At 56.8% G+C, this 17,627-nt stretch overlaps 1 protein-coding gene across 1 annotated transcript; it reads right to left on the bottom strand.

Moving 5' to 3' along the window:
* Positions 1-280: 280 nt before the first annotated feature.
* npas4a (neuronal PAS domain protein 4a) lies at positions 281-6,650 on the bottom strand. Its single transcript, XM_088909049.1, has 8 exons — positions 6,476-6,650; positions 5,856-6,010; positions 5,311-5,413; positions 4,628-4,877; positions 4,429-4,538; positions 3,979-4,114; positions 2,413-3,848; positions 281-1,978 (listed from the first exon to the last, which is right to left on the bottom strand). The coding sequence occupies exons 1-8, from the start codon at positions 6,648-6,650 to the stop codon at positions 1,950-1,952; spliced, it is 2,394 nt and encodes a 797-aa protein (XP_088765175.1). The 3' UTR covers positions 281-1,949.
* Positions 6,651-17,627: the final 10,977 nt, after the last annotated feature.

The raw sequence follows: 17,627 nt of genomic DNA, 5'->3' as shown, positions 1-17,627 counted from the left end.
TCGGGAGCATCAAGGTGTTCAGTGGAGAGTTTAGGTGCTCAGCTGTGGAGAGTTAGGGTGCTCAGCAGGACACAATACTGTCGTAGGCATAGTTCTGCCTGCAATGTGTGTGTTGGGTCAGCCTGAGCTGTGCTTCTAGCTGGCCTGCACTGACTGACACCGGGTTTGCTGTAGCCTCCAGCGATGTACAAGAAGATCAGCACCAGAGTGGTAGTGTACCGTGTCTGATGCCATGAATGTGTTCTGTATACATACAAAATAAAGACAAACACTCTGCAGGTATCATCAGCTTTTAAGTGCACTTTAATATAAATGCATTTGTTTAACAACAAAATACACTTATCAGCAACACAACTGTTTCACAATGTCCATTTTCTTAAATGTTTTATAAAAAAAGGTTTTCTTTCTGTACATACTGTATTTATATAAATATACAAATTTTACTCCTTTCACATTCTGTGAATCACTGTACAGCATATACATATCTATAAATATGTATATACATAGAACATTTTTCTTAAACTTAGCAATTAAATAGCTAGAACTTATACAGGAATCAATCCTTATACTTGACCGTAGACAACTCTACGTTAACGTGACGACACGGAGGAACAGACACATTCTCTCCGTGTCGTTGGAGTTTAGTGTAACAGTACCCAGAACAAGAGTTCTTTTACCTTTGTTTCCTCAACCTGCGTCCCGATACTGAACCCCAGGAAAGACTGGGGGTTCTCTCACTGCGCTGGCACGGCCCCAGCCATGCCAGGCATCCCAGCTAAGCAACCCGCAGGGCACTACTGAGCGAAGTCCACCGCACCAGGACCCGGGCGGCTGGCAGGGGGGTCACCACGGCGTTTCAAATATTGATGCCACCCTCCCGCTGGCCAGCTGCCCGCCCGCGGCTCGGTGCACTCCATCCCATCGGAATACAATCAGTGTGCTCGTTGTGCATCTGGCAGACACACAACTCTGCCATTATTCGTCTGGAGGGCAGTCTGTGCACCACATATAAAACAGCTCTACTGTGGCGCAGCTACTGCCTCTCTCTGTTTTTTTTTTTACATTTTTTTATACAACACAATACACAAGGTCTTAAAAGCCAGAAACATTGCAGCCACAAGCGAATATCCCATCAGCGCTGAAGAAGCTCAACCAAGCAGTTGGTTTTTTTTTCAAGTTTTCAATATTGCAGTTCTGATATGACAGCAGCAGATGGCGCTCTCCTCCTTGAGAGGACCCCAGTGTTATTTCAGGCAGGGAAGCTCTAGGTCTGTGGGCGTGGTGTGGCAGGACACCTGTGGCTGGAGGGAGGACTTGTGTGCTGCAATGCTTCTCACTCCGATAACTCAGAAGCAGGACCCTTGACTCCTGCCCCTGAACTGGTGTGAATCTGCAAGCTAGTCAATGCAGCGGCTCCTATTCAACACTGAGGTCAAATTGGGTCGTTGTTGTTTTTTTGTTCTCCCGTGTATGCATTGAGCAAGCGAGCAAGCTTGTTTCTATTGTACCAACAGCAAGGAAAAGCTTTTTGTAAAAAAACATTTTTCTCGATAAGTTACATACAGATTACTCACTACGAGTGAATACAGATACATATGTAAGTCCGCTTACAATGTCCTCTTTGTCTCCCAAATAGCTACAGCATGTTGCTATTCTATCCAGTATGCTCTTAATACAGTGCTTACAATCTCAGTGAATATGCTTTCTCTCTGTACAAAACTGAAGCTTCCATTATTATTATGCACTCAAACCGGCATCTCACCCAGAGTACATATTATGCACCTTTGTGGGAAAAAAATAGAGAAGACAACCTTGGTCCCATCAGTAGCTGAGAGCTAAAAACTTCAGTGAATATTTTCCTCATGTTAAATATTCTTCACATTTGGTAAAAGAAGCTCCACAAAATATGACAATATGCCATACTTAATGAAGTAAGTCACAGACTTATTTTAGAACGGAGGATCCCTTCCACTCCCATCTGCAAGACAAGACAAGACAGAGGAGAAGTTATTACTGGGAGTCCTGCAAGACACACAGAGAGCAGACACTGGCCACTGGCCACACGGCAAGCAGAGACACTGACCACCGACACTGGCCACTGACCACCGACACTGGCCACACGGCAAGCAGAGACACTGACCACCGACACTGGCCACACGGCGAGCAGAGACACTGACCACCGACACTGGCCACACGGCAAGCAGAGACACTGACCACTGACACTGGCCACACGGCGAGCAGAGACACTGACCACTGACACTGGCCACTGACCACCGACACTGGCCACACGGCGAGCAGAGACACTGACCACCGACACTGGCCACTGACCACTGACACTGGCCACACGGCGAGCAGAGACACTGACCAACACCGACAGCGCTGGCAAGACTCTGGCTCGGGGAGCAGACTCACCTTCGTGGAAGTTGTCTTGCATGTGATTCCGGAGTTGATACAACTCATCGTGGAACCCATCACAGGGGCAGCTCGAGGCACTCGCCTCAAACACTGGTTCATACGAGGCTAGCTCTTCCAGGAAGGACTGCTCTTCCGGAGACAGGTCGGTGGAGGGGGGCGAGAGGGGCGCCGCCAAGGGCACCCCCCCGGCCGCCACCCCTGCCACGCTACTAGGGTGCGCCGCTTCGACGCGTGGATCCGCTGCGTCCAGGCTGAGTGGACTACTACCAGCGCCCCCAGCCGTCCCCCCGAACTGGGGGGCGGGGCGCCTCGCCGTCACCTGGCCACCCACCTTGGCGGGAGGGAGGGGCGGAGCGGCGGCCAGGGACGGGACACTGGGAGAGGGGGGCGAGGAGGAGGAGGGGAAGTCCTTGAGGATGCTCTCGAAGACGTTCTCTTCGAACAGGGAGGCGTCCTCTGCCAGGAGGGAAAAGTCGATGCTCTTCCATGGCTTGAGTTGGGAAAAGTCCACCAGGAGGCCGGGCTGGGGCGGGACGGGAGGCACCCCAGCCGGCAGGGAGGAGCTGCGGGCAACGTGGGCATGCTTGGCGCCGAAGAGGGGGTCGGGGTACAGGGCCGAGCTCAGGCCCTCGGCCAGAGTGCTGATCTGCTCCGCCAGCAGGCTGATCTCCGCCCTCTCCTTCTCCGAGTAGCTGAAGAAGGAGAAGGGCTGCTTGATGGGCGAGGCCTCGGGGGTCAGCAGGCCCTCGGGCACCATGGGCACGTCGATGTACAGGGGCCCCCTGACCTCGGGCACGGTCATCACCGTGCAGTCGCCGTCGCCGGGGCTGTCGGGCGTCGGGGGCAGCTTCTCGTAGGCGGTGCTGCTGCAGCTGTCCAGCGGGAAGAAGAGCTCGGAGGCCGTGGTCTCGGAGGGCGGGAAGGTCTGGTCGGGGGCCCCGAACAGGAAGCTGCAGCCGCCCTGCTGCGGGGTGTAGGGGGGGGTGCAGACAAACTCCTTGGGCGGCGGGCCGGGCAGCAGGGGGTCGGCCTGGAAGGGGAGGAACGCGCAGTTGCGGGCAAGGAAGTCCAGGGCGTCGCCGGGGGGCTGCTGGCCGGGGGCCGCGGGCTCCTCCTCGGCCGAGGAGATGCTGGACCGCGTCCCGCCCAGCTGCATGGGCTCGTCCGGCCCCAGAGCCGCCGCGCCCTGGGAGCCGCCGGCCCCCGCCTCCTCGGAGAGCTCCTGGCCGCTGTCCGCGGGGCAGACGGAGCCGAAGTCGAAGGACTGGACAGACAGGCCGCCGCTGCTGGGCGTGAAGACCTGGTCCGGGCTGGACAGCTGGCCCGGCGACTGCAGCAGGCTCTCCTGGTAGGAGGCGGTCGCGCGCAGCACGAAGGCCAGCTGGCTCTCCTCGGACGCCAGCTGCTGTCTGAGGCTCCAGGCCTCCGCGTCACTGTGGGGAGACAGGAGAGGAGCACACGGGTGAGTGCGAGAGGGAGGGAGGGAGAGAGGGACAGAGAGAAAGAGAGGGACAGAGAGAGCGCGGTCTGGCCGCGGCGGCGGGGGGCGGAGTGGCGGCTCACCTGATGACGTAGTTGTGGCAGCTGATGGGATTCTCCCGGGCCTCCAGCTGGAGCAGCGCGTAGATCCAGACCCAGGAGGAGTCCCGCGCCTGCAGCCGGACGACCAGCTCCACCTTGCCATCGCCGGCCTCACTGACTGCGGAGGGGAAGCAGAGAGCAGCGTGAGCGGGGGTGCCGGGGGGCAGGGGTGGGAGCAGCAGGAGGGGCAGGGGCAGGAGTGGGAGCAGGAGTGGGAGCAGCAGGAGGGGCAGGGGCAGGAGTGGGAGCAGCAGGAGGGGCAGGAGGGGCAGGAGTGGGAGTAGCAGGAGGGGCAGGGGCAGGAGTGGGAGCAGCAGGAGGGGCAGGGGCAGGAGTGGGAGCAGCAGGAGGGGCAGGGGCAGCAGGAGGGGCAGGAGTGGGAGCAGCAGGAGGGGCAGGAGTGGGAGCAGCAGGAGGGGCAGGAGTACTTACGCAGGCGGCAGTGCTGTGCAGAGGCGTGGGACAGGTCCTGCGGGTGCACCAGGCTGTACCAGGACCGGGACAGGAGGGCGGCTTTGTCGTAGCCCAGGTAGACGGAGAGGCTGCGGACGAGAGGAGCGGGCGTGAGCGCCGGCGGGCGGGTCTCTCTCCGGCGGCGCGGGGCAGGGCCGGCTCGGGCTCGGGGGCTCACCTGTCCGAGCTGTCCTGGAAGGCCATGTCGCGGCTGTGCCGGCTCTCGAAGCAGGCGAGGAAGAAAGAGTCCTCAGAGGGGCGCGGCCGCGGCTCCAGCGGGCAGCAGAAGGCGATGAAGACCGGGTTCGAGGACCAGTAGGAGCCCGCGGGCGGCTGGAGGAACCGGCCCCGGATCAGGACCAGCTTGTTCCCGGCACTCTGCCGCCGGACCGACTTGGACGTGTTGAAGCGGCACCGGAACAGGCGGTCTGTGGGCGAGAGGGGGGACGTCAGACCCCCAGACTCCTCACGCGCCCCCAGACTCCTCACGCGCCCCCAGACTCCTTGCAACACACAAACTCCTCATGACCCCCAAACTCCTCATGACCCCTAAACTCCTTGCAACACACAAACTCCTCATGACCCCATAACTCCTCATGACCCCTAAACTCCTCATGACCCCCAAACTCCTCATGACCCCCAAACTCCTCATGTGCCCCCAAACTCCTCACGCGCCCCCAGACTCCTTGCAACACACAAACTCCTTGCAACACACAAACTCCTCATGACCCCATAACTCCTCATGACCCCTAAACTCCTCATGACCCCTAAACTCCTCATGAGCCCAGCTGCACCCCTCTGCTCAGCACGCACAGCCCTTCCTCCCCTCCCGGAGCCCCGGGGGCACGGAGCGGTTCTCACCCGCGGCGGCGGCAGGGCTCGGGAGCAGGTTGCTGCGCATGACGAAGTGGTCGGTGGGGTCGATGATGTCATACACGCTGTCGCCTTGCGCCACGAGGTCCACCTGGGGAGAGCGAGACGAGCGTCAGTCCGCAGCGGGGGGGCACGTGAGTCACCGGCCCCCGGACCAGAACACCCGCGACATCTTCTAATGAGTTGCTGATTAAACGGCAATAATTAGTGACTCATCGCCCCTAATATCAGCCCGCTGGTAGGTAGCGGCTCCCAGTCAGCTCGCTCCTCTGACTCGCTAAGTGGCTTATTCATCGCGAGTGAGTCACCCGCGCGCGGATCTGAGCGAGTGGGAAGAGGCGCTAATTAAAATGTTATACTTGTTTAAAACGAAGAGGGGGCGACACAACTTTAGTGGCAGCTGATGCCCGATTAAGCTATTATTAATCGTAAATAGAGGGAGCGCTGGAGGGGACCTGAATTAACTCACTGAACCGCGCTCGTTCAGCAGCGAAGCGCATCCCCGCCCGTCCGCCGGGAGAGCGGCTCCGTACCATGGAGTGGCCCAGGTGCTCCGTGACGTTCTCCGACAGGTAGAGCAGCTTGCCTTCGCTGGTCATCACCAGCAGGAAGCCGGAGAGCGCCTGGACGAACTCGGACAGCTCCTGGAAGGACAGGAACGCCCCGCTCTCCTCCTGGGCGCCGGTACCTGCGAGAGAAAACAGCAGAAGCGCTTTGTTAACCGGGGGCACGCGCCTCCAGCTCCAGCACCGCGGACAGCGACCGCGCGCCTGCTGGCCGGCCGGCGACACGCGCCTCCAGCACCGCGGACAGCGACCCGCGCGCCTGCTGTCTCGCCGCAGCGCACACGCGCACGGGGAGGTCCGGCCGAACAGAACCGACACCGACACCGCGCTCTCGGCGAGGCGCGCCGGGGGGAGCCTGGGCGCCAGTCGGACTGTCCACCTGTTGATCCCCGGAAGCCCAAGCGAGCAGCTCGTTCAGACCGCGCGATTCAAGCAGTGGTCAGACACAGACAGGTCGGTAGACCTTCCTCTTCCTCGGGCTGCCTGATGGACGCGAGAGCCCGAGACATCCTCTCCGCTCCCCGACGCGTGCTTAGACCCCACACACATCCTGCTGCTCTGGGCTTCGTGGGTGCTCTTGTGCTTACCCTGCGAGAAGAACACCGATTTCCTGGTGTACATGCACGCCAGGGACATGATGTGAAGGTAGGAGAGCCGAGCTTTGTCCGCTTCGGAGATGGGCAGCAGCTCCTTTAGATTCCGGATTTCGGCGTTGATCTGGTCCCTCCGCGCCTTGGACGCCCCCTTGGTGGACCTGTACATCTTGCCGGAGACGGTGGCGGCGGTGGCGGCTCGGCAGAGGGCGGGGTTCGCGCTGCCTCGGCGGTCCGGTTCTGGGAAGCGAAGGACAAAGTTCTGTCGTTCTCCTCTCGCGCTCCGTGTAGCTCCAGGCTCCCCAGTCTGCCCGCGCGGATCCCCGTGTCGGTGCGCCTCGCGAGTCCAGATGCCGTGGCCGGTGTATCTGGTGGAGGTACTCCGCGCGCAGCCCCCTTATATAGGCTGGGTGCACGAGTGGGGGCCCGCTGGCATCACCGACGTCACAAGGGGGGATGATGGGGGGGGGGGGGGGGGGTTCGTTTGCACACAAGAACCAGTCCGGAGCCGTGAGGCGCTGCTGCCCCCCCTCTCTGACTCCGAGCCCACGTCACCCACTCCTGCCGATGACGCGGTCGGGACAAGGAGCTCCGGCGACGCAGACAGCCCGATTAGGACAAAATCGGAGAGGGGCGGGACTCCGCGCTCGGGCTCGGTTTGTCACACTCGGACCCGGGGCCGCGTCGAGCCCGCAGGTGAAGAGGAAGGCGCTCTTAGTGCCTCCTCGGTCTTTCGGATTTGACGCGCACGCCTGAGGACTTTGCTGCAGAGCCGAGCCGAGCCGGTCCAAGCCGAGCCCCCGGCTGAGCGGAGTGCTGGTGTGTCCGTCCGGGCTCTTTCCAGCGCGCTCTCAGTTTGGGGTCACTGAACACCGATAGCGGGGGGGAGGGGGGGTTGTGCGCTCCCGGGATGCCCATCACACGTGCGGTGCAGTTGCAGGACAGCCCGAGTTTTGTGAATGGCGGCGGGGTTCGGCTGCAGCCGAGCCGGGGGGGTTCTGCTGAAAACCGCGAGAGTCGGAAAGCGACGCCGGGAACCAGACAAGGCAGAGATGGCGGAGGAGAGTTTCATTCTTCTGCGAGGAAGAAAAAAATAATTGCGTTGTATTGGTTACATAACCACGTATCATTCCTTATAAGGGGAAAAGATTTGGGTGAAACGTAACTTTGAGGTGGCGTCTCACTGCGCAACTGCCTCGGGTTTCTATGCACGACTCGTATTAACAGTCAGGTCTGGTCCTCCCTTCCACACACAAGAAAACACACTCGGACGACGGTGCAGACAGTTTTATGTACAAGTGCACTGAACTGGGAACGGGGGTAGGACAATTAATCTCACTTCGCGGTCACGTCTCCCAGACTTCAGTCAAATCGCAATCGCACGTTATATAAAGAGGCCGGGAGAGCAGCGCTCCGCCGGGCGTGCGGACGGGAGATAAGGCGAGTCGTTAGTCGAGTAAATATTGGTGACCAGTCCGGAATAAGCCAGCAACTGGCGATCGAGAAGGAGGGTCGTCCTGCAAGACAAACGCCATTATCTTTCAGAGCAAAGCAAAATAAAAGCCAAACCGTCAATCTGCTCTGAAAGCAGCGGACTGCTACACCTCACACCGACACTTCATGGCGTGGACGCGCCAGGCTCTGTCCAGCAGGACATCGCCCAGTTGAGCCCAGGCGACTGAGCTCCTGAAGCCGTGTTCTCCAGTAATCACCCGCTCACAACTCCTGGAGAGTTTCTGAAACAAGTCCGCCGCGTGTTGTGAAAAAGAGAAAGATCTGGGTGACCTGTTCTCGAGAAATGGGAATCCGTAAATACATATAGCGCCTTTTATCTCAAAGGATCTCAAAGTGCCTTACGTACAGGTGGGGACTCGGCTCATCCACACCTGAAGTGCGGCCCCACCTGCATGACCCCACGCTCACCAGGCAGCAGGCGGCACCTGTGAACTCCGAGTTCTGACTGCTGTTCTCTATAGCAAACAAATCGCAAAACAGTCACCAATTTCTGTCAAATCTAGAAACAAAATGAGCAACAATATCAAAAGTAACATCGCGTGAGAACATGTTGTTGTTCTTTCTTCTCTGCGCAGTAATTAAGCTGCAGCTCTCGTTTGGATTGAGGCCCAAATACTTGTACCCAAGTCAGCATCACGCCGGTTCCGGCCCATTTTCTCCCTTAAATCGCTTGATTCTTAATTGCTTAATTGATATTCTGCGTCACTGCGAGTGCATTCATTAAGGACTAATCGAGCGCTTGAGGCCCGAGCAGTGGAAGAGGCCGGATGATCCCCCCCAGAAAAACAGCTTCCTTCGTAATGAGCGCGTAATGAATTGATCTTCAGTCTAAGACCCAGCTCATTAAGTTTGGACCAGCCCAGGTCCCGAGCCCGTACCGTGTGGTTGGAGCCGGGCGGACCGGTTTTGGGGGAGAAATCTCGCGCTTCGCTTCGGGATAAAAATAAACCCGGCGCGAGCGGGTCCTTGCACCAAGAGGGGCCGCGTGCTGCGGGAACAGCGGCTCGCGGCCTTGAAGGCAGAGACCCTGCGGAAGGGGTCTCGCTTGCTTGGGGTGAAATAAGAAACGGGTTTGTTCGGCTGCGTGGAAACTGGATATCTCAGCTAGAGAAGGAGCTTTAGAAACAGCAATTCTCGTGTTTGGCGTCAGGGGCTGTGCTGCACGAATGCGTGTAAATATCAAGGTCACGTAAATCTGACACACACACACACACACACACACACACACAGAGCTCTTGAGGATACATGGGCAGTATCCTGTCCTCAGCGGTAGGAGCCCCACTCGGCCCTGGCTGACAGGCGGGCTTCTGTTGTTTCGGAGAATGGCGGTGGTGGGGCGTCACGACGCCGCCTGTACCCCCCTGCCCCCCCAGTGGTGAACGCGCTCGGCTCTCGGGCGGTTGTGCTCGTGCCGGGAAGCCCAGAAAGGTGAACAACAAAGCCGATGACGTCGCGACGGCTGTAATTATAGCGCCCCAGCTCCGGGCACGATTACACACACGGGCTCATACCTGTCCATCGGAGAGTGACACTATGTATAGAGCAGTTTCTATTAATGGCTTTTAAAGGGAGAATGGCACGTACCCCCCACACTCAGGAACACGCTCACAAAGTTGAAATTCGGTCCATTTTTGGCGTCGGTGTGATTTATTTTTGTTCAGCGGAGAGTTCATGTGTAGTTCTGTCTCAGACTCCGAGGGCTCGTTACTGAGTGGGACTGAACTTCGGTAAGTGTTCGTGACGTTGCACAGTCATACAAAAATACAAAGGCAGCGATATTACCCGGCCCAGAGAGCCGGCCAGCTGCGCTTTCCTCTGCTGTTGCCAGTATCGTACAGCCCGGGCGGGCCGGTGAGGGACCCCGAGACAGAGGCCAACATCTGGATCTCAGGCAGCAGAGCCAACGTGGCGTCAGCAGGACTATGCCGCCTCTACGTAGTGCTACAGGTGCAAGTAATCACATTTGTTGCCAGAATGATAAAACCTGCAGGCGTGGTTTCTCGGTGAAGCGCGAGACAGGCGACTCCTCCCGCTCCTGACCCGCGCCAAGCACGTTCCTGCCTCTTCAAGACGCAACAGTGTCGCGCCAGGAAAGGCGCAGCAGGGCACCTAAACATCTTTGAAACATCGGTTCTTTTATCCTCGCACTTTTGGAATTAATCTGACGTGCTTTTCATTTTCCCACTAGAGTTTAAATTCTCTTAATAATATTGCTATTTTCTTATCGTGAATCTATTTTTTAGTACATGTATTATTTACTACATTTCCCAGAAGCCCCGGCGCAGATGACGTGCCCGAAACGCGGGAATGCGACCTCGGGGTTTAGAAACGTGGCGACTCGAACGGGAGCGGAAAGCGCTCACGTTTTCACCCCTTCCACGGGAATTACCTCCCAGAGTGGGCCAGGTACCACACTGTGTCTACACCGGAGGTTTGCAGTGGTTTGGGGACATGAGCGAGGTGCAGTTGTGCTGTTATTTTGGGCTGTCCTTCTCACCTGCCTGGGGGTCTGGGACCAGGAGCTGCAGCCCGAGAAACCAGAGAAGCTCTGGACCTCCCTGCTGTGAAATGAGCTGCAGGCTCAGCGCCAGGAGAGCACTAAAGAACAGCACCTGGGTGTCTGTGCACCTGCACTAACACCAGGCATGGCTTCTTGTAAAAGCTGGACTGGATCGGACAGCTGTGCAGTGGGAGTGTGATCACTAGGGCCGACAGTTTCAACAGCTGGATTCTGCCCCTCTTTTCCTTCTCCACCTCTTCCTGTCCGGCTGTCCGCGGAGGCTCGGCTCACCCCAGCTTCGCTTGTTTGGGGAGCCACACGGGTGTCCAGACACAACACCCCCATCGCAGTCACTTGCTGTGTCCAGCAGAACTCTGGCTGTGTGCGGAATCGCGCAGGGACACACACAAACGAGCTCAACCCCCCACACACACCCTGGCAGAGGGGCTCGTCTGCTGAGTGTGGGACAGGACGTAGTGCTGGAATCCCAAGGGACACTGTCCCCCTCGTTGTTAATATTGTCCCTCTAACGAGCAGGAGTCAGAGCTGTGCAGCAGTGGGCTGGAGACAGGAGGCAGTCCGCTCTGCCACTGTTCCTGCTCTGACGGCTGTGTGGACAGACCTGTCCCAGTCCAGGAGCACTGGGGTCTGCAGTGAGCGAATGGGCTCGCTCTAGAGCACTACTGGAAGGAGACTGAGTTTTTGCTTTAGAACACAGGCTGGGACGCGACGCAAATGACATATTCTAGCTGGGCGTGCAGAAACATCTAGAAGACTCACAAGTGAAGTGCAGATGCATATCATGTAACAAGTGCAACCAGGTTAAAAATAGTTATTTCTGAAAACTCATCCTTCCTCTCCTCTCCTACAACATGAGCAGTGTCCCTCTAGGCAGCCGCGAGCCTGATCTTCCCGAGTTTGTCTGTGCTTCCTTTATCCTACCTGTGCCGTTGTGGAGGAGGCTACTGGCAAAAACAGCCCCCCCTCCCTCTCCTTCTCCCTCTTCTCATTGATCACACCCCCTCTGCAGTTGAGAGCAGCACCAATTTTACCTTGTTTCCATTCAGAAAAGAAATGTTGTTTGCCTCCCTTCCCAGCAGCCTCAATGGGTCCTATTCAATAAGATGCTTAATTTCCTTTCATGATGCGAGCGCACTAACGAAGCCATTATTCTGGCCCTGCTGTGTGGGCATTCAGAATGAGGGAGGAATGAGTGCTGAGGCAGAGACAGAGTGGCATGGCCTGCCCGCGGAGACAAAGGCTAAGAGTCTGCTGAAAACAGGCCACTTGTAGCCCTGAAAGCGGCTCTTCTCCAGCCTGCTCGCGTTTCTGAGCTGCACGGTAGTTTGCTTTGATCCTCCCCACAGAACGACCCGCCGACCCCGTGTGTGTGTGTGTCCAGCTGTGTGCATCCCGTCTCTGTGGACCTGAAGGACGGTGACACGTCGGTTTCGTGTTGTGTGCAACGGACCTGCGAGACAGCTCAGAGCACAGGGCTGATCGACGTGATTGATCAGCCCAGGACAGACATTGCAAAGTAGGTTTTACAGATGATTTATTATTATTAAAAAACTTACAAATCCTTTATAACTGCAAATAACAATGCAAGAAACAGCAAACATGAATATTTCCACAAATTTTTAAAGTCTGGAGATTTTCATTTTTATTTCAAATTTGTACTTCAGGAATGCTACTAAATTTAGAAAAGGTGTCATAAGCAAAGCAGAGCAAAAGTACCAGTGAGATCAGGGTAAAGACACAGTGCAGTAGAGCCCAGCGAGATCAGGGTAAAAGCACAGTACAGAGCAGTAGAGCCCAGTGAGATTAGGGTAAAAGCACAGTACAGAGCAGTAGAGCCCAGTGAGATCAGGGTAAAAGCACAGTACAATGCAGCAAAGCCCAGTGAGATCAGGGTAAAAGCACAGTACAGTGCAGTAAAGCCCAGTGAGATCAGGGTAAAAGCACAGTACAGTGCAGTAAAGCCCAGTGAGATCAGGGTAAAAGCACAGTACAGTGCAGTAAAGCCCAGTGAGATCAGGGTAAAAGCACAGTACAGTGCAGTAAAGCCCAGTAAAGTGTTTTTTATTTTGAATAAGTGGTTCATTTCTTTCTAACCAGTTAAGGGACTGAGATGCAGGTGGGCCTGATGCTCTGTGAACTGCGAGAGTTCAGGTGCTGGGCCAGGGTCAGTTTGATGAAGAGTGTGAAGACGAAGAGCCCTGTCGCAGGAGCTGGGGGCTTGTCCTCTGCCAGCAGAGGAATCTATTTCCAGCCGTCTGCTGTGTGCACAACAGGACCAAGGACTCCAGCTTCTTGAAAGAAACGAGCTCATCTGTTGCCTAGCAACCCACCCACGCCTGTGCTGGAGAGCGAGAGTGGTGACGCTGCTCTCTGGCAGAGACGGACAGCCAGCCCCTCCTTCCTCCTCTTCCTCAGCGTCCCGCCTGGGAGCCCGCACCCTGTCCCAGCGCTGGCACACAACCGATCGCCCCTTGGCGGCAGTCCTGGTCAGCGCCAGGGCCGCGGTCAGCTGCACAGTGCGTCTCCGCCGCGCCGGTGTCCGGTCCAGCGAGCGCGGCTGGCCGGCCGGTGGCCTGTGAAACCCGCCTGTGTCTTTAAGCTTCGGCTGATGTCTCTGGACGCTCGGCACAGACGCCCCCGCGCCTCTCTGATTCTTAAAGGCTGTTTGTGAAGCTGTCAGCGCTGCTAGCCTTGTACCTGCCCTCTTCTTTTCTTGCCTGCTTTCACACTGGCTCTATTTTTAGAGCCGATGAAAAATTCTGCAGAGGAGGCCAGCAGCTCCAGCGCCTGCGCGTCTGCTCAAGGTGCAGTGAAGCCGGGGCTGGGCCTCGAACCCTGGAGCCTCATGGCACTCCTCCCAGCAGCGGGGAGAGCAGGCCGGTCCAGTCTGGGGGCCGCCTCCCACCTGAGCGCTGGCAAGGGGACACCCCCCGCCTGTGGGACCCCCGCAGCTCTGCTCTGAGGTCACGGTGGGGTAGGGCTTCCAGTTTCGGAGGGCGAGTATGCAGAAGGGACAGAGGGGTTTGTGGGGGAACCCCCAGTGCAGCCTTAACTCTGGGGAGCAGTATGCATCAGGCCCTGCGAAGCACACAATGCCAGTCTGCGAGATATAGAGGTGTGTTTGCATGGGGTTGTGTCTGCTCCCTTTTGTGCCCTATCATGCTGCCACCATATCGAACCTTCAGCCAGGGGGGCTGCTAACGGAGTCTGCCAGAGACCTGCTCTTTCTCTCCACCACTGTGCCCAGAGTTTCTACACACAGGGAATGAGCTGGAGTGTCAGTTTAAATTTAGCTCAGGAGTCAACAAGCTGTCATCCCAGAGAGCACCATGACGAGCTGGTTAGGGGCGCGAGAGGAGAGGACAGGGCTGAGCCGCGCTGCTGAGCACAGAGCAGGCGATAATGAGGCAGGGAAGATGCCTCTCATAGCTGTGTGATGTCACACACCTACCTCACGTTGCCATGGCAACCCTGCGTATGCAGCGGCAGCGACGAGCTGCAGAGGAGCCCAGAGCAGCAACCCACTGGAGAGGGGGTGCAGTGTGGAGGATCCCCAGCCTGGGACCGCGCTCCGTCACAGGGAGCCCCCCACATTCATCGCTGGCTGAGCTCTCTTCTGGGTGGGGTTAGCACTCTCCTCTCCGGGCCAGTCTCGCAGGACTGTTCTCCATGTGCTTTATCCTGCTTTCAGGACAAACTTCAGGTCTGTCTTCAGCCTGCTGCTTCTTGTGTACCCCACTCACGCGGCACTCCTACTGTACCCCACTCACGCCGCACTCCCACTGTACCCCACTCACGCCGCACCCCCACTGTACCCCACTCACGCCGCACTCCTACTGTACCCCACTCACGCCGCACCCCCACTGTACCCCACTCACACTGTGCTCTCACTGTACCCCACTCACACGGCACTCCCACTGTACCCCACTCACACTGCACTCCCACTGTACCCCACTCACGGCGCGCTCTAACTGTACCCCACTCACGCCGCACCCCCACTGTACCCCACTCACACGGCACTCCCACTGTACCCCACTCACGCCGCACCCCCACTGTACCCCACTCACACTGTGCTCTCACTGTACCCCACTCACGCTGCACTCCCACTGTACCCCACTCACGGCGCGCTCTAACTGTACCCCACTCACGCCGCACCCCCACTGTACCCCACTCACACGGCACTCCCACTGTACCCCACTCACGCCGCACCCCCACTGTACCCCACTCACCCTGGGTCTGCGTCTCCCTGGCTGATGTGGCCAGACCACAGGCAGAGGGGCTCAGTGCGAACTCACCTGAAGATGAGGGTCCTGATCTTCCAGGCTGGTTTGCCTGAAATGCTGCTTCCTTGGAAGCAGGTACCAGGAAGGGCCCTGCAGGCTGAGACCAGGGCTGGCTATTGGATCTGCCCAGGTGTGGCTCTGCGTGCTGCGAGCTGTGAGCTGCTGTGCGGTGATGCACACTGTGGGCAGCCAAGAGCACGGAGAGGTGAGAGGACGCCAGGCAGGTTCGGAACAGGTGCACAGGAGTGGGCAGCGGCTCAGTGGAGGCAGCGGAAGAGAGAGAGAGGTGCTGGATGCTCCAGGCAATTTTGTAGGCTTTCACCCACAATGCTTCTGAGTCTCTGTCTCCCAGCATGCCCAGCCCTTGCCCTGGGCTTGCTGTGTTGGAGTCAGGTCCTCTGTACTCCCTTCCTCTGGTGAAGTTGGAATCATGATATTCCACACGGTGGAGGGAGGTGGGGCGTCAACAGAAAAAGCATCCCACTCAAGTGAGAGCAGAGCAGCGAAGAGTAAGTACAATCACTGAGACAGCAGCTGCAGATAACTCCTTGAGCTCTGGTCACCGGGGTAACGCAGGTGGACAGGACAGGCGGGCGGGGCAGGACTTCAGGGCTTCAAACAGGTTTACTCTCTAGCTTTGACATGCTGGTGGCTAGAGTTAGGATTAAGGTTAAAGGGTCAAGGCTGGGTTAGAGTTTTGTGTAGGGGGGAGATCAAGGTGAAAGGTTAGGGGTCAAGGCTGGGTTAGAGCTCGGTGTGGGTGTAGATCAAGGTGGAAGGTCAAGGGTCAAGGCTGGGTGACAGTTCAGTGTGGGTGTAGATAAACACAAGTACTTGTCACCTCATTACTCTGTGTGGCCGACCAGTGTCACCTGCCGGCCTCCACATGGGAGCAGACAGGCAGCCCCACCCCAGCTCTCCACTCTCAGCTCCCCCTGTCCTCTGGGGGCTCTGTCGGTCTTTTCCCCGGGGCAGCAGAGAGCACAATGTCTGTGCGGTGAGTGAAACTTCCCGTCTGCCTCCACCACGTGCCTCTCAAGGGAGGAAGATGAGGAGGGAAGTGAAGAGTGACTTCTGTGTGCTCGTTGAGAGCAGGAGGAGGGATGGGAGTCTCCCAGTCTCTGGACAGACCCCAGTGGGACAGGCCCGCCATGACAGAGCTTGTAAAAGACTGTGTCCCACAATCCTTTTCATCAGTCCTTCAGGCACTGCTGATGAAATGTAAAGGCAGAGCTATGGACAGGCAGATAGACAGATAGACTGATCAATACCGATTGATCTAAATGGGCTCTGGTGTCTAATATGTGTGCTTCCACGCGCACTGTTTTCTCTAGCAACACTCTAGGGGCGTCGTCCCCCCCATTCCTCCAGCAGGAGCTATAATTAGCACAAACAGAGTATCTCTATTACACAACCCCCAGGAGGCTCTGTAAGGACTGAAGACTCAGAGCAGCTCCTGTCGGTTTCCAGCCAGTGAGCGCAGCCTGTGCAGCAAGAGGCTGTGCTGATTCATTCATAGCAAGTCCTCAATGAGCAGCGTCAGTTGCCAGGCAGCCACAACTTGCCTTCTTTAGGCAAAATGACAACACCAGTGTCACTGCTGGTCTCTTAGCCTGCGCCCTCTGATTGGAGCAGCAGCCAGCCAATCAGGAGGCAGAGTCAGCTTCAGGCAAAAGCAGGCAGGTTTAACCCTTTGGCTGCCGGGCCAAGAGACTCTCCTGTTTATTAGTTTGTCACAGTAAATCACGGCAGTGACTCTTCACTCTTGCCCTGATCTTACCGCACAGTCTTCTCATCATGGTTTGCTTTACAGTGGTTGGCTATGCTTTACCCTGATCTCACTGGGCTTTACTGCACTGTACTGTGCTTTACCCTGATCTCACTGGGCTTTACTGCGCTGTACTGTGCTTTACCCTGATCTCAGTGGAAGGATGAGTGAGGGAAAGAGGCTGAAAGAGAGGAGGAGGATAGAGAGTAAACAAGATTGAGATATTGATTTTTGTTTAAATGACTTATTTTATACTATCTATATTTGTGCAGTAGCGGTAAAGAACGAGGTGAATATATAACTGGCCACCAGGGGGAGCACTGAGCACTGCTTGGCACTGTTCAGCTCTCAGTGGGGAGGAGAGCAGAGTGATGGAGCCAGTTCAGAGAAGGGGTTATTAGGAGGCCATGAGGGGTAAAGGCCAGGGGGGAATTTGGCCAGGACGCCAGGGTAACAGCCCTACTCTTTTCAAGAAACGCCCTGGGACCACAGTGAGTTAGGAATTCAGGTTTACATCTCATCTGAAGGACCGTGCATGTTTTAGAGTAGAGTGTCCCTGTCACTCTACTGGAGCACTAGAACTCACACAGACCACGGGGTGAGCGCCCCCTACTGGTCCCACTAACACCTCTTCCAGCTGCATCCTTAGCTTTCCCAGGTCTCCCATCCAGGTACTGACCAGGCTCACACCTGCTGAGCTTCTCCATTGGCGGCTCAGTGGCATTTAATGTTTAAAGAAAGCCATCCTGTCACAGACTGAAATGAAACAACTGGACTGGCTTTGTCAGTGTCTTTCAGGGATTTCTAAAACTTGAGTCCTAAGTCCTTTTGATGACATTAGAGGAAGACTAAAGAGACTCAGTTGCTTTTCCAACATGGACTCAATCTGATTGACAAAGAGCACAGAGCAGAAACTCCCTACAGAGAGAACCACTGGCCCGTTGCGCACACTCACACAGATGCACACTCATGCAGAATGCACACAGGCAGGCAGACAGATAAACACACAAATACACACAAAGACAGACACGCACACAAGGAGACACATAATTAGCTCGC

The sequence above is a fragment of the Atractosteus spatula genome (assembly GCF_055471065.1).
Source record: "Atractosteus spatula isolate fAtrSpa1 chromosome 24 unlocalized genomic scaffold, fAtrSpa1.hap1 SUPER_24_unloc_1, whole genome shotgun sequence".
Classification (NCBI taxonomy): domain Eukaryota; kingdom Metazoa; phylum Chordata; class Actinopteri; order Semionotiformes; family Lepisosteidae; genus Atractosteus; species Atractosteus spatula.
This window is presented reverse-complemented; position numbering and strand designations above follow the sequence as displayed.